We start from the raw sequence: 17,525 nt of genomic DNA, 5'->3' as shown, positions 1-17,525 counted from the left end.
ACCTCCCCTTTCCTCTTCCCAGACAAACCACTTTGACTGAAATCTTTGTCTCAAGGTATTCTGTGACATTACCTGCTAAGGGTTGAATTGCACCCCCCCCCCCAATGGTATGTTTTAAATCCATCTTAGTACGTGGGGGGAAAGTGCTTTAACCAAACCTCCAGGTTCCACAGGTGGCCTGGCTGCTGTTCATGCCCTTGCCCCTCCCCGTCCCCATGGCTCTGGGTGGACCCTCTGCTGGGACCAAGGCAGAGAGGCAGGTGTGAGGATCTTCCCAGTGAGGGCAGAGTGGCCAAGCTGCTTCTTTAGGGGGCTCCTCTCTCCACCCCTTCCAACCCCCCCTCCCAACTCTCCTCTCCCCCTCCACTGCTCAAGTGTCAGCACAGGAGCCAGGCCAGTCTGGAAACCAGACCTTCCCTGCTCCCTATGAGACTGCCATGTGCTTCTTTGACACGTGGTGGGGGAGGGGGGGCTTTGGGCAAATCCCACCCCTTCTCCGATAGGCCTCTTACTGGGGGATAAGAACAGACTCCAAGGCCAGATGCCAGACCACCTGGGGCACCAGCCATGTGGCCACAAACAGGTTTCTTCAGCTCCCTGAGCCTCTTTCCTCACCTGTGACATGAGGGTGGGATGGTACCTTAGGAGTGTGAGCTCTTGTTACTATTCTTATTTCTGTAGAACTCAAACCCTACACCCCAGATCAAATTCTAACCTAACAAACCAATAAACAAAAAGCAACAAAACAAAACAAAATATTATATGAGGGATACAATGAAGAGGCCCATCAATCTCCCATTGGCTGCCCCGGCTGCATGGGACTTGGTGGTATAATGTCACCCACCACAGGCCACCAGGAGGGCCATGTGTCCCACCAGCCCATACCAAGGGGCAAGTGTATGAAAGCGCCTTTGAGAGGGTGACCTTACCACTCTGTGGCCCACCAGGCACCATTCTTTGTATCTCACACCCATTCTTACTGGAGCTGCCTTTGGCACCCTTCCAGCAGCAACCCTCCTGCCCCCTCTGCATTTTGACAAGACTCACCTGTCTCTGCCTTCGTGTGACAGCCAACTCAGAGCTAATGGTGGAGACTTGGGCTGCTGCTGCCTAGGGAGCATCCCTCCGCGGGAGCTGGGTAATCAAGGAGATCTGATGGATCCCGAAGATGCTGTGAGGCTTCTGATTCCTAACTGTGCTGCAGGAGAGATGCAAGGGAGATCAGGGTGGATTAGTAGCCGCTTTCAAGTTTGCAAGGGATGTGGCATGGAGGGAGCTACCAGCTGTTCCCCATCTCTGCTGAGCCCAGAGTGAGGGGGAAATTAGCTTAGAAACCTTAGGAAGGGCTTAGGCTTGATCTTAGAATTACTTTGGAAGTCTGGGAAATGTTCCTGGAAATGGTTGAGGGCTAGATAACTTCCATCTGTGTTCAAAGGCTTTTATGGACTCATTCTGGTGGGGAGAAGAGTGGTCTGCTCTGAGGGACAGGCAGATAAACAGTAGTTTCTCTGACCATACTGTTGTCTGTTTGTAGGTTTGTTTGTTTTTCTTAATCCTTTCACCTTTTTCACCCAGCCTCGCTTCCCCTTTGATAGCTCTGAGTCTGTTTCTATTTTGTTTGTTAGTTTCTTTTGTTCATTAGATTCCACATGTAAGTGAAATCATATAAGGGGTGGGGGAAGCAGGAGAGGATAAAGGAGGGATAAGTGGTGATGGAAAGAGACATGACTTGGGGTGGGAAAGACATGATACAGTATATGGATGATGTATTATAGAATTGTACTCCTGAAACCTGTATCATTTTATTAACCACTGTCACCCCAATAAATTCAATTTTCATAAAAGCAGTTTCTCTGTCCTCGTCGTGAAGGTGATGGCCCTTTCCCTTGGCCTTGGACCACACCCCACCACTTCCCTTTTGTAGAAATGCTGTCTGCTGCTCTGACAACTCTTTGAAACAGAAAGCTGTCTCCAGCTCTGAGTCAGGACATCCTGGGCTCCATCCAAATGGGAGACCACAGAGCGTATCACTGAGCTTCCACTTTTTTTTGAGTTGAAAGGAGATCGCTTCTGTTGTTTTGTCTTCCATTCCCTTTGGAAGACCCACAGGTGCTGTGCAAAGATTGCAGGCCAAGACCAGCCAAGGAGTAAGAGGAAGGGGGCTGAACTCACCATGGAATGGGCTTCAGGAGGGGCTCTGCCTGCTCCCCTTTTTTCAGAGGAGGGACTGAGAGTTTTCACAGGGAAATTACTTAATTTTCAGCCGTTTCCTGCTTGTTAGATTGAATGTAAGAGGAGGAATCAAGCTCCTGAGATGAAGTACAATAGGCAGGGCTGGATTTGCAAGTCCTGGAGGACATAAGAAGGTTCTGGCCTAGACCTATGGTATTCTTTTTAAATACATTTATTGAGCTATTGACATGCACAAACTGCACATATTTAAAGTATATAATTTGATAAATTTTGATATATATTTGTATATATGTGTATATGTATATATATATGTACATATCTCCCACAATTAAGATTGCGAATATATTCACACCCCCCCAAAAAAGTTTCCTCTTAATTCATTTGCAATCCCTCTTATTCACCCTTCTCCTTCCTTATCTCTTTTCTGTCACTATAGATTGTCTTCATTTTTTTATAATTTTATATACATTAAATCAAATAGTATGTACCAGTACTAGTACTCTTTTTTGTCTGGCTTCATTCATTCACATGATTATTTTGTTGCTTGGGTCAATCAATAGTGCCTTCCCTTTCCTGGGAGTAGCATTCCATTGTATGCAAAACAACACAATTTGTTTCCCACTCTGCTGGTGAGCATTTCTGTTGTTTTGGTTACTATAGCTAAAGCTTTTATAAACATTCATGTGCAAGTCTTTGTACGGACATATGCTTTGATTCTCTTGGATAAAATATTTAGAAGTGGGGTGACTGGATCATTGGGTAGAAGTTTGTTTGACTTCTTAATGAAACTGATAAATGTTTTCCAAAGGGATGGTACCATTCTACATTCTGCCCTGCAGTGTAAGAGAGTGCCACCCAATTGTGCCACATCCTTGCCAAGACTTGGTATGGTCAATCTTTTTCCTTTTAGCTATTCCAATAAGTGTGGTGGTATTTTGTTGCAGTTTAAGTTGTATTTCCCTTATGACTAATAATGTTGAACATTTTCATGTAGTTATTTGATATCTATATATCAAGTGCCTGTTCAAATGTTCTGCCCATTTTAAAAATTGAGTTGTTTATCTTCTTATGAGTTTTGAGAGTTCTTTATATAAACTGAATCAAAATACTCTATCAGATATGTGCTTTGCAAATGTTGTCTCCCAGTCTGTAGCTTAAATGGCATCTTTTAAAGAGCAGAAATTTAAAATTTTAATAAAATTCGAATTATTGGTGTCACAAAGATGTTCTTGAAGTTTTATATATTTTGATTTTACATTTAGGTCTGTGATCCATTTTGAGTCAATTTTTATATGTGACATAATGTACAAATTGAAATTCTTTTGCAAATAGATATCCAATTATTCTAGTACCATTTACTGAAAAGATTATGCTTTCTCTGCTGGATTGACTTTGCATGTTTGTCAAATCTGTTTTTGGATTCTCTATTCTGTATTCTATGCCATGTATCTATTTATCTGTCTTGATGCTGATTCCACACTACCTTGATTACTATAGATTCATGTCTTGAAATCAAGCAGTGTTAGTCTTCCAGTTTTGTTATTTTTCAAAACTATTTTGGCTATTCTAAATTTATCTTTATTTGTATTTCCATACAAATTTTAGAGTGGCTTGTCAATCTCTATCCCTGCTGGGATTTTGATTGGGATTGAAATGAATCTATACCTGAATTTAGGGAGAAATGGCATCTTAGTATGGAGTCTTCCAATTCGTGGACATGCATGTATCTCCATTTACTTCTGTTTTCTTTAATTTCTCTTATCAATATTTTGTAGCTTTCAGTGAATAGGTATTACACATTTTGTCATATATATCTCTAAGTATTCATATTTTTATGCTATTGTAAGTGATATTTTCATTTCAACTTTTTATTACAGAAATATAATTGATTTTTATATAGAGCACTTGTATCCTTTGAATTTGTCAAAGTCACAGATTAGTTCCAGTAACTTTTTGTGGACTTTATCAGATTTTCCACATAAACATTAATATCTAGGAATAAAAACAATTTACTTCTTCCTTTCCAATCTAGATCTTTTGGGGGTTTTTCTTGCCCTATCCTTGCCTTGGAGGCTAGACTCTCCAACACAATGTTGAATAGAAAGTGGTAAGAGCAGACATTCTTATCCTTTTCTTGATCATAGAGGAAAGTATTTGGTTTTTCATGATGAAGTATGATGTTTGCTGTTGGTTTTTTGATAGGTGATCCTTTTCAGGTTGGACAATCCTCCTTTACATTCCTTGTTTTCTGAGAGCTTTCACCCAGAGTGGCTGTTGGGTTTTGTCAAAAGCTTTTTCTGCATCTATTGAGATGATCATAATGTTTGTCTTTTTTAAGTTGTTAATTTGGTGAATGATGTTATTGATTTTCAAATGTTAAACCATTCTTGCATTACTTGGATAAAACTACCCTTGATCAGGATGTATTATTTGTTTTATATATGGTGTTGGTTTCAATCTTTTAACATTTTCTAAAGAATTTTTACATCTATATTCACGAGGGATATTGGCCTGTATTTTTCTTTGCTAGTAATGTCTTTGTCCAGTTTTGGTATCAGGATAATCTTGGCCTCATAGAATATGTTAGGAACTATTTTATCTTCTTCAATTTTTTGAAAGAGCTTGCATAGAATTGGTATTCGTTTTTCTTTTAATATTTGGTAGAATTCATCATTGTAGCCATCTGGGCCTCTCAGCTTTTTGTAGAAAGATTTTTAACTGTCAGGTTAATTTTTAAAGTAGATATAGTTTATTCATGTTATCTATTTCTTTTATTCATGTTATCTATTTCTTTTTTCTCTTCATCTTTTATTTATTTATTTTTAATTTATCTTTATTGTTGATAGATGTTGATAGTATTATAGATGTCCCTCTTTTTTCCCCTATTGACCCCTCTAACTTGCATCCCTCCCTCTCAGGCATTCACCCCAATATATATGCATATAAGTTCCCCAATTAATCTCTTCCCACCCCCACCTTCCTTCTGAGTTTTGTCAGTCATTTCCATGCTTCTGTTTCTGGATCTTCTTATTCATGAGATTCCACAAATGAGTGAGATCATGTGGTACTTATCTTTCTCTGACTGACTTATTTCACTAAGCATAATACTCTCCATGTCCCTCCATGCTGTCCCAAGGGGTAAGAGATCCTTCTTTTTGACATCTGCATAATATTCCATGATATAAATGTACCACAGTTTTTTTATCCACTCATCTACTGATGGTTACTTGGGCTATTTCCAGATCTTAGCTATTGTAGATAACGATGCTATGAACATAGGGGTACATATATTCTTTCTGACGGGTGTTCAAGTTTCTTAGGATATATTCCTAGAAGTGGGATTACTGGGTCAAATGGCAGTTTCATTTTTATTTTTTTGAGGAAACTCCATAATTGTTTTCAATAGTGGTTGCACCAGTCGGCATTCCTACCAACAGTGTACTAGGGCTTCCTTTGCTCCATATCCTTGCCAATACTTGTCATTTGTTGATTTGTTGATGATAGCCATTCTGACAGGTGTGAGATGATACCTCATTGTCACCAAATAGCCACAGCAATCTTGAGAAAGAACCAAGTTGGAGGGATCACAATACCAGATGTCAAAGTTATACTACAAAGTCACTGTACTCAGAACAGCCTGATACTGGCACAAGAACAGGTATGTAGATCAATGGAACAGAACAGAGGACCCAGAAATTGACCTAACCCACTTTGCTCAATTAATATTTGACAAAAGAAGCAAGAAAATACAATGGAGTAAAAATAGTCTCTTCAATAAATGGTGTTGAGAAAATTGGACAGGTACATGCAAAAAAAGAAAAGCAATGGAACAGAACAGAGGACCCAGAAATTGACCTAACCCACTTTGCTCAATTAATATTTGACAAAAGAAGCAAGAAAATACAATGGAGTAAAAATAGTCTCTTCAATAAATGGTGTTGAGAAAATTGGACAGGTACATGCAAATAAAAAAAAAAGAAAGAAAGAAACTAGACCACCCACTTATACTATACACAAGAATAAATTCAAAATGGATAAAGAACTTAAATGTAAGATGTGAAAATCTTCTTCCATAAAAATCTTGGAAGAAACCATAGGCAGCATAATCTCAGACATCTCTTGCAGCAATATGTTTGCCAATACATCTCCTAGAGCAAGGGAAATTAAAGAGAAAATAAAAACATGGGACTTCATCAAAATAAAAAACTTCTGCACAGCAAAAGAAACCATCAACAAAATGAAAAGGGAGCCCACTGTGTGGGAGAATGTATTTGCCAATGTTTCATCTCATAAGGAGTTAATTTCTAAAATACATAAGGAACTCATACAACTTAACAAAAGGAAGATAAACAATCCAATTTAAAAATGGGCAAAGGACCTAAATAGGCACACTGATGACCAACAGCCATATGAAAAAATGCTCAAAGTCACTAGTCATCAGAGAGATGCAAATTAAAACAATGAGGTATCACCTCATTCCTGAGAGAATGGCTATCATCTATTTCTTTTTTGATATCTAATGTTGTTCAAGGAATTTGTCCATTTCCTCTAAATTGTCAAGTTTATTGTTATAAAGCTGTTCATAATATTCCTTTATTAGCCTTTCAATGTCTGTAAAATTTGTAATGCTTTTATCTTTCAAATTTCTGATATTGTAATTTGGGTCTTCTCTCTTTACTGCTTTTAAAGAACCAGATTTTAGTTTAAGTTTTCTTTGTTTTTCTTTATTGCTTTCTATTTTATTGATTTCTGCTCTGATCTTTATTATTTTTCCCCTTATTTTGGGTTTAATTTGCTCTTCTTTCTCTAGTTTCTTAGGATAGAAGCTGAGGTAATTGATTTGAAGCCTTTTGCTTTTTTCTTATATATGTGTTTAGTGCTATAAAAATGTCTTATGTCCATTAGTTATGCTTATATGCATGCATGTGTTTAGTGCTATAAAATTTTTTTCTTGAGTACTGCTTTAGCAATATCCTACAAATTTTGATATAAAGTATTGTGCTTTCATGTTCATTTAGCTCAAAATACTTTTTAATTTTCCTTTTCATTTCTTCTTTGACCCATGGGTTAATTCAGAAGTGAGGTTCATAGTTTCCACATATTTGAGGATTTCCCAGAAGTCTTTCTATTATTGGTTCTAATGTAATTCCACTAAAATCAGAGCACATACTTTTATGACTTGAATCCTTTTAAATTTATTGAAACTTGTTTTATGGACCAGAATATTCCATGTGCACTTGAAATGAAAGTATATTCAGCTGTTGTTAAGTGGAGTGTTCTATAAATGTCAATTAGTCGACAGTGTTGTTTAATTAAATCTTCTGTGTTTTTAACAGATTTCTGCCTACTTGTTTTATTAATTATTGATATAGGGGCATTGAAATATTTGAATATAATTGTGGATTTGTGTCTTTCTCCTTGCAGTTCTATCAATCAGTTTTTACTTCATCACCTTAAAATTCAGTTATCAGGTACATAAATGTTTAGGACTGTTACTTTCTTTTGATGAATTGACTTCTTTATCATTATGAAATGACTTTATCTTCATTAATATTCTTTGTTCTAGAATCTACATTGTCTGCCTATTAATTAATATTCAGCTTTCTCTTGACTAGTGTTAACATGGTATATATATTTTTCCAACTTTTAACTTTTAACTTATTTGTGTCTTTATGTTTAAAGTGTATTTCTTTTAGGCAGCATATAGTTGGGTTTTCTCAACTTAGGGAGTTTCCAGGCTCTGCCTGGGTTACCCCTTCTTGTGCCATGACAGAGAAACTCTTTAGGCAACAATGGGACTTATATTGTTTGTTTTCCACCTCTCAAGAGCAGGGCTTGGCTTAGTGTGAGGTGAGTACAGCCCCTACAGTGAAAATTTTAGATGATAAACACTCTTGGATACATAGTTTGAAAGTGGATTCCTCTTTACATTTTGGATCCCCTTTAAATTTTTTACCTCAGTCTTAAGAAGATACAGAGTTGTGCAAATACAGGGCTAGCAACTGAGAGTAAATGCCTCTTTCAATTTTGCACTTTAGGGCCTCACTCAATTTACCCTAGTCTCAGCACTGTCTTTCATTGCCTAATATCCAGCATCATGAAGACCATTATAAATATATATTTTGTCTGGATTTTTTATTATTTCAACTGGAAGGTTGAATACAGTTTCTGTTACTCCATCTTTTCTGGAAACAGAAGTCTGGACTTACTCTTTATGAGACTTAAGAATCCTGGATATAGAGCTACCTGACTGAAATACGAATGTTTTCAGGCCTTGCAAAGAATTTAGCAAGATTGGTCTTCTGCAAACAAGCAATGAGCACCTACTCTATGCCATATTCAGGGCTAGGATCTGGGGTTAAAATCAAATAAGACAAGGTACCTACCTTCCCGTTTTCATAGCTGGCTTCCTTAGAAATATTACATAAGCTCTTTTATACCATGCATCACCTATGACATGGGCCAGGGAAGGCAGAGACCCAGAGAAAGTCAGACCTGGAACTGAGAGATCATCTTTACTAATTTCTATGCCCAGGGTGGTTCAGGGACTCACTTAAGTCACACAGTGGGTCAGTAGTAGATGATTGCTAGATAGTCTGTTTTGAAGGGTATGAAGGAGGGACCCAATCCAAAATACCTTCCTTCACGGCCAGTCACCATGACTAAAATCCCACAGACACTTACTCATTAAGGTTGGAGACCATGTTTTATTCATGTTTCCATTTCTCAATGTTAGCTCAGAGCCTGCTATGTGGTAATCAATAGATATGAATGAATGAATGAATGAATGAATGAATAATGTTAAAATGATCAGCATGCCTCTGGGAGGTGACTTAGGTTGTTATCAGTTGGGGATGTGTAGACTGTGATGAGCAGGCCCACAGCTGGGACCTATGATAGGAAGGCAATGTGATACAGTAAGTACATGAGGCTCTAACTATACTAGACCTTGATCTGAGTTACTAAACCTATCCCAGAGTCAGTTTCCTCATCTGTTTGACAGGAATCCTAATCCTATGTACCTTATGGAAGGATGTCAGGTTTCAATAGGATGAAATAGGTTAGGGGCCTGGGAATGACAGGTTTTATTAGCCTAGTGTCTGGGACAGCAGGTGGGGATGAGACCTTGCAGACATCAGGAAGACCGCAGCTGCTCTGCTCATGCTGTGTATTTACAGAAGCTCAGATAGCACCACTATCATTATCCAAAAGCCCTCCCTGAGCTCAGCATTGCACGCAGATGTACCAGGCAGTGCACATAAATAAGCCTTGCAGACACAGCCCTGCTCTCTTGGGACTTACGTGCAAGGCAGTTCCCCCTGGGAAAGACAGAATAAAAATGTGAAATCTGCCTCTGATCAGGTGACAGCCCACGCGCACATGTAGGGATGAAGGAAAGACCATTTCCCAAGTGAGGGTCTGGTCAGAGGTGTGAGGGTGGGAGTTCCTTGCTCAACCCGAGCACAGAGAGAAGGAGAGCCTGCTCTGCCTTGTCCCGGCTCTGTTCCACGGACTCTGTTCCTGGGGCCGAGGCGGTCATCCAGCTCCAGGCCCATGTCTCTGGACAAATCTCACAGATGGAAGGTGTTGACTGAAATAATAGATGACTTTGGAGTCATGGTGTAGCTAAGCCACAGGCCCAGACTCTAATAGTCAGAGAAACCCACCTGGTGATACAGTAATTTTCTGCCTTTATTCTGACTGTGGTCATAGGAAATGTGGTTTAGGACTTCACTTTCTCTATTTTCCCATCAAATGCATTACAGTGCATAGCTATATTTTTAAATTCAAATATTGTCATACATTTGAAATTTAGACCTAGTCTACTTCTCGAAAGTTCGGATGGAAAAATCCAAGGATATTGCTATTTTCTTTTATCATATTAACCCAATTTTTCATTAAAAACATTTAATTATATTGAAATGTCAGACTTCCAGACTGTTAGAGCGAGAAAGTCCTTTAAAGACAAGCAGGCCCGGTCTTCTAATTGTACAGATGGGGAAACTGAGGCCCAGACAGGTGACTTGTTCAAGGTCTCGTAAGTCGCAGTGCAGTCCAGACTGGAAGCCAGGTTTTGTGCCTTCTTCTATGACATCACATTGCACTGAACCTTCTGGAAAAAACTCCTTGAGAGGCTTTAAGAACCTCATTGAGCCCCAGCCGGTTTGGCTCAGTGGATAGAGTATCAGCCTGCGGTCTGAAGTGTCCTGGGTTTGATTCTGGTCAAGGGCATGTACCTAGGTTGCAGGCTTGATCCCTGGCCCTGGATTGACAAACCTGGATGGTAATCAATCGATGTGTCTCTCTCACATTGATGTTTCTCTCTCTGTCTCGCCGCCTCCCTTCCACTTTCTCTAAAAATCAATGAAAACTACCCTTGGGTGAGGATTAACAAAAGCACACACACACACACACAACACAACACACACACACCTGACTGAGGTCTGTGATTTGTGATTCTACATTGGCTGAAGACAGAATCACAAATCCCAGAAACCAGGCCTGGGAAGTCCAGTACAACAGGAAGCTCCTTGAGGACAGGGTGCACTTTCTCATCCAGCCATCATGGCCTCCATGGGTCTGTGGCAGAGCCTAAGCGCTCACCAAGAACTTGTTGGTTGTGAGTGATATAGGAGAGAGTGCATCTGAGTGAGGGGAGCCCTGCAACATTGGCTCAGGAGGAGTCAGGACAGTGTGGGATTAATAGCAAATACAAGTTAGATGACCTTGCATTTAAATCACAAATTTGTACAAACTGCTGTGTGGCCTTGGCGAGTCACTCAACCTCTCTGAGCCTCAATAAAATAGAGATGATAAGATCTATTTCAGAGAGATGAGAGAAAAAAATGATGATGTATAGAGAGAGACCATTGCCTGGTGCCTGCCTACAAGTAAACATTCAGAATCTGGTCTATCAGAATCTGTTTTGTTGTTTGTTTAAATTGGGAGAAATTATTTTCAGGCTTCCTCTACCCATTTTCTTTCAATCTGGAAGTGTCTGTTTTCTTTACCTGCTCTTCTCTTTTCTCTTTGATGGGCTGGCTGATCAATTAGTGATCATGGCACACTTTCCCTTGTCCGAGCTTCTGCTAATTAAGAGGTGGTTGCTAAGAGATGCTGGGCACATTGGTAAGCAGTTCTGTGCTTCTCTCTCATCCCCTTCATTCTTTCTCAGCCTCACTTCATCCCCACCACACCCACCTCTCTCTCATCTTCTATTCTCAGGGTCTGAAGAGACTTGGAGAAATTGATAAACCTGGATGGCTACCCCTGACCAGAAAGTGGTTTCTAGGCCCCAGAGACCTGCCCATGGACCGAAGGGGAATGGGGCCTGCCTGGGCCCCCTGGACAGCCTGGAGTGTATGGAGACACAGGAGATGGTGCTGGCAGAGGTAGCCATGCTGAGGAAGGCACAGGAATTCTTCCAGACCTGTGATGCCGAGGGCAAGGGCTTTATCGCCAGGAGGGATATGCAGGTAAGAGGGGCGAGGCCGGGCCTGTCCACCTGGAAAGCCAAATGGCCTGGGTCTCCCTGTCTCAGGTTACAACTTGCCCCCTTGGAGGCACCATCCTTAACTGAAAAGAGGCCATAAACTCTGCCCTGGGAGGAGGCATTGGTCCAAGCTCTCCGGGTTCCCTTATTTTTCTGGTCTTTGCTTGCTGTCATACTCGGGGATTATTTCCCTTCCTGACTCAGTAACTCCCCAGGGTTGGGGAGAGGGTGATAGCACTATAAGGGACGTATGTCAGAGACGGTGAAGAACCTTCTGAAACAGGTGAAAAGGCACCAATTTATTGCTTCACATCAAAGCTCTGCTGAAGTCCTTCCTGGGAGGTGCCATGTGTGTCGGGGCAGCTCGCAGAGAAAGGCATTTCTGGAGCTCACGTTGTCTGTTCCTCTCTCTGAAACCCAACCACACTTAACCCCTTCTGTAAACATTTCCAGAGAGAGATAGTGCAGATCCTCAATGTACACATCTGCTAGTGTGGGGCTCAGCAAACGGTCTGTAAAGGGCCAGAGAATATATGTTCTAGGCTCTATGGGCAATGTGGTCTCTGTCCTGACTGCTCAGCTCTGCATGAGCCATCATAGGCAACATGTAAATGAACGAGAGTGGCATTGTTCCAATGAAACTTTATTTATGGACACTGAAATTTGAATTTTAAATAATTTTCATGCATCACCAAATATATTTTTAATATTTTTTCAACCATTTAAAAATGTAAAGGCCATTCTTAGTTGACTGGTCATACAAAAGTGGGATATGTCTGATTTATAGCTAGGAAATGGTTTGCCCACCCCTGGTCTGGTTCTTCTTGGTGTCTCACTTAAGTCTCTTATGCTGCAGTCATGATTTCACCCTGATGCGAGTAAATAAAATGCAGGCTCCACTGGAGCTCTATGGAAGCATCTCTTTTCCACATCTTGTCGCCACTTGCTCTGTCAAGAGCATTTTTGGAAGGAAACCCAGCTATGCTATTAGAAGCAAGACCTGCAATGGCCAGGTTTTCTTTTTTTTTAATGTCTAGGTTTTCAGAATATACTAAAGTTGGACAATGAAACATAGACCTCATTAGTATCAATCCCATTGCTGCTCACTTGTGTGAGCCGCAAGGCGTGGAAGCTAAGATGAGCGGGTATTTCTCTCCTGTCCCAGAGGATGGTGTATTATGGCTTTTCCCAGCACCCCTCCACCATCCAGTAGTTGCACAAATTGAGGGGAAAAGACCTGGGAAATAGAGCCAGCTAAGCCCACAGTGAGATCAGACTTGTGGGTTCAATTGCTTTCAGTAATTGACCCCCAATAAATGTCTGTCACTGAAACTCATCCCCAAAGCCTCACTTCACGTAGAAGGCCGGATTTCATGTATTTTGTGCAAACCAGTGACAAACCCCTGTCTGCGAACTTCATTCACAGGTCTGACAGTGGTGCTTGGTGGTCATAGTTCCAATGGCACCCTTAACTTCTGCGTATCCCTTCTAGAAACAAGGAAAAGGGAACTTACATTTATTGAGGGCCATTCTGGGTCACATGCACAGTGCACCTCACTGTGTAGATCCCAGTTAACCTGCATTGAAACCCGCTCTTCAGTGAAAGGCGGCAGAGGCGTGGGGAATCTAAGCTACCAAGTGGAAATCGTTAAAGAAATCATTTGTGTTTGACTTGGAATGAAGTCAGAAACATCGAGTGCAGAGACACCAACTCAGCTATATCCCTCCTTAGCCTTCCTCCCTCATTCCTCACTCCTGACCCAGGCGGGGCGGGGGGAGAGGGGGGATGGCATCCGCCAGCAGATGCATGTGCATTCATGGCACTTATTTCTACCAACTCCTTAGTTTTTTGAAATTTCTGTGTAACTGTAGACAATGAAGCATTGAACATTCTTCATATTTTCAGACTAAGAGAGTGCTATCAAGAGAGAGAACAAAGCATGTCACCTAAGCACCATCTCTCTGATGCTTCCACTGGTCACGTCTGGAGAAAGACATGCTGGAAAGAGAGAAACGAAGGACAGTCGCCTCTCATAGTTGACCCCGGGCTATCTGTGTAAAGTCCACGTGCCCCGTGGTTCTCCTGGGCAGAACCTACAGATATCTGCCGGCTGCCTGTCACTCCCACATCATCACCCTTTTGGTTGGTGGCCAGCTCCTTGGACCTGCCCAATACCACCCTTCTCACCATCAGCTCCTAGCACAGCCTCATGGGAGCCGGAGGGAGAAGAGTTTAAAGTGTTCACACACAAAAATTCAGCCACTAGGAAAGGCCCTTTAAAACAGAGAACGACTCTCAAGGAAGGAGAGGCTGTGGGTTACGTGGGATGGAGAACGTAGGGGCTGGAGGAGGCCGGTGAAGAGGCAGAGTTGGAACAAAACCACAGAGAGCTCGCTGTCCTTTTGAAAAATGAATGGGAGAGTTAAGCTCCTTCCCCAGTGCTCTTGTTCTTTCTCCTGATTAGCAAAAGCCCATGTGCAGAGTGTGAGGTGGACTTCCCAGTCATCTGAGAGGTGGGGGACATGGCCACCGTGGGCGGAGCCCCAGCAGGAGGCAGTCTGCCTGCCCTGAGGAGGAGGGAGCCCAGACCGGAAGGAGCAGGGGCCAGGAGAAGCCTTTCTCCTTAGTGGTCCCTGGAGGGACTGAAGTGGCTGCACTGAGGGCAGGGGCTCCTTGTGAGGACATCCTGCTGCAGGGTCGAGAGGGTGGAGCCTGACCTGTGGGAACAGCTTAGGCAGCAGTTGAGGGTCTTCAGCTCCACCCATCGCGCCTCAGACTCCACTCCCCTCCACAAGGAACCTCTCCGGGCTCCAAGGGATCACTCCAGGCAGAATGGGGGTACAGATTGCTTTTGAGGGTGGGGTCTGCACAGTCCCCTAGAGAAGCGAGGGCCCTAGAGGGCCAAGGGCCCAGGGTGAGAGCCAGTCCTGTCTCACAGGGACAGAGGGACATGAAAGGCCAAGCTGGAGAGGGCACGGAGGGACTCCTGCATCTGGGGGAGGGAGTGGCGTGCAGGGTGGGAGCAGTTCTCTCTGAAGAAACCTAGAGCCTCAAAAACCCTGTTTTCCTGATATTTTAGAGGAGTGAAATGGTTATCTACCTCCCAGCACTGTCTGGAACTCCTGGCTTAGCTAGACTGTTAAGAATCATGTAGGAATTGGCAGACCAAGCGAATCTGGCCCAGTAGCTGTTCTTGCAAGTGAAGTTGTATTGAACACAGTGTGCTCACTCATTTACATAGTGTCCACAGAAGCTCTCACTCCCAAGGCAAAGCTGAGCAGTTTGTGCCAAAGACCGGAGGGCCTGCAAAGCCTCAATATGTACTACCTGGCCCTTTACAAAAAGGGTTAGCTCAACCGTGGGCAAACTACGGCCCGCGGGCCGGATCCGGCCCGTTTGAAATGAATAAAACTAAAAAAAAAAAAAAATCTTTAAAAGTCTTCTTGTTAACCTAAATCAGGCATCAGCTAACCCAGGGGTGGGCAAACTTTTTGACTCGAGGGCCACAATGGGTTCTTCAACTGGACCGGAGGGCAGGAACAAAAGCATGGATGGGGGGTTTGTGTGAACTAATATAAATTCAAAGTAAACATCATTACATAAAAGGGTACGGTCTTTTTTTTTTTTTTAGTTTTATTCATTTCAAACGGGCCGGATCCGGCCCGTTTGAAATGAATAAAACTAAAAAAAAAAAAAAATTTTTAAAATTTTTTTTTTTTTTTTTTTTTTTGGTAAATTGACCTGAGTGTTAATTCTGAATCTGCAACTTACTAGCAATGTGCGTTTGTATGTCTTGTCACCCTCTGGCCATGCTTCCTCCCCTGTGAACTATGTAGTACCTCCCAGCATTAGAAGAGAACAAGTGAGCAGGAGGGCACTGAGCCCTGAGACCGAACCTGGTGTGTTTCTGGTGCACGGTGGGAGGGAGGGGGACTTGTACCCTGTGTCTTAACCCAGACCCAGTGTCCTCCACACCGTGATTTTTAAAAATTGTGGTAAAATGTACATCACATAAAATTTACCATTTTAACAATTAAGTGTATAGTTCAGTGGTACAGATAGTTCAATATGTCCACTTTGTTGTGCAGTACAGCCTTCACCAACATCCGTCTCCAGAACTCTTTTCATCTTGCAAAATAGAATCTGTGCCCATTAAACACTGAATCCCCCTCCCTTCCCCTCCCCCAGTTCCGGGTAACCACTATTCTACTTTCTGTCTATGAATTTTACTACCTCATCTAAGGGGAATTACACAGCATTTGCCCGTTTGTGACTGCTTAGTTCACTTAGCAAAATGTCTTCAAGGTTCATGCACATTGTAGCATGTGTCAGGGTATTCTTCCTTTTTAAGGCTGAATAATGTACCATGTACACACATGCTCATTTTGTTTCTCGGCTCACCGGTCAATGGACACTTGGGTTGCTTCATGTCTCTGAGTTTGAACAACAGGGCTATGAACATGGGTGTATAAATATCCTTTGAGTTCCTGCTTTAAATTATTTGGGGTACATGCCCAGAAGTACAATTACTGGATCACATAGTAATTTTTAGCTTTTTGAGGAACTGCCATACTGTTTTCCATGGTGGCTGCTCCATCAAGCTGTGATTTTAAGTGCAAGTCATCTGTCCTTCCTCAGAGATAAACAGAGGGCTTTTCTGCTGAAGAAGGCACCTTCCATATGTATCTAGCTGGTGCTATTTTTGTTTGTGATCAGTGTGCGAGAGTGAAGGCAATTTTGCCTCTTATAGAAAATTTGGCAATATCTGCAGGCATTTTTGATTGAAACTACTGGAGAGGAAGGTGCTATTGGCATCTGCTGGGTAATGTCCAGGGATGTTGCTAAATATCCTATAATGAACAGGACAGCTTCTCCCCTGCTGCCCCTCCTCCAACAAAGAACTCTCCACTCCAAGATGTCAATAGTGCAGAGGTTGAGAACCCCTATCTACACCAAGGAATCAGCCGAAACCAAGCACATCAAACCACAAAGCAGGAAAAAGGTGGATCCTGCCTCCAGGGCCTCACGTTCTCACCCTGAAAACCTTTGGTTCTGGAAGCTCAGCTCTACCCCAGGGAAGACCTGGCTGGTGCTGGGACAGAGGTCTGGGCAGGGTGCCGTGGAAGCCCCCAAAGGAGGGAGACTTTCATTCTGGCCCTAAGGATGGAGCTCGTCTGATTTTCTCTCTCATGAGTGTCCCCTGAGACATGGTTAAAGCAGCGCAAACATTTGCTTCAAGCCTCACGGGGCATGTCATGGGCTGTGACCCGGAAGGTAGAGGGGTCAGGCTGAGTGCAGCAGAAGACAGTGTTTTCCCGGGCCCTGGAGCCCGAGGCCTCGGAGCTGCTGCTGCAGGATTGCACCCGGTTGGATTCCGCAGTTTATAAGAACCTACAGTAGTGCTGCTCTGGAGTCTAGACCAATGTTGTGTCAATAGGAGTTCAGGATCCCTGTGATCACTCTTAGTCACTCATTTATTCAACAAATATCTAAATACTCCATGTGTGTCAGCACGGGGCTGGATCCTGGGGTCACAGTAGCGAGGAAAAGTGAATGGGGTTCCTGTTCTCAGAGCTTCGAGTCCCCTGAAGGAGCAGACATTCACCAAGATATCACATCTACAGCATGTAAAATACAAGCCCAGGTGAGACCTGTGAATGAGAATGGGTTTGGGGAGTCTGTGTGTACTGGCTGAACCTGGGGCCACAGAGCTCCCTGAGCAAGTGAGGCCAGAGCTGAGAGGGAAGCAGCAATTCAGAGTTTCTTAAAGGTGATGAAGGGAGGCCAGTGTTTACAGGAGTTGCAGATTCTGAGGAGCAGCCCCCCCCCCCCCGGGCC

General features: G+C 42.6%; 1 protein-coding gene across 6 annotated transcripts in view; it reads left to right on the top strand.

Moving 5' to 3' along the window:
• Positions 1-17,525, top strand: part of CRACR2A (calcium release activated channel regulator 2A) — a 145,425-nt gene that overhangs the window by 46,230 nt on the left and 81,670 nt on the right. For 5 of the 6 annotated variants that reach the window (XM_014548360.1, XM_014548359.1, XM_014548362.1 and 2 more), the window contains one exon: positions 11,419-11,669. In XM_014548360.1, coding sequence (XP_014403846.1) covers positions 11,454-11,669 — 216 coding nt within the window. In that variant the 5' untranslated portion in view covers positions 11,419-11,453. Of the gene's footprint in view, positions 1-7,614; positions 7,665-11,418; positions 11,670-17,525 lie in introns of those variants that run through there. The other variant, XM_005877004.2, reaches the window with a different exon arrangement.

The sequence above is a fragment of the Myotis brandtii genome, unplaced genomic scaffold (assembly GCF_000412655.1).
Source record: "Myotis brandtii unplaced genomic scaffold, ASM41265v1 scaffold504, whole genome shotgun sequence".
NCBI classification, from domain to species: Eukaryota; Metazoa; Chordata; class Mammalia; order Chiroptera; family Vespertilionidae; genus Myotis; species Myotis brandtii.
The sequence above is the reverse complement of the archived record's forward strand: the minus strand, read 5'-3'. Positions and strand labels throughout refer to the sequence as shown.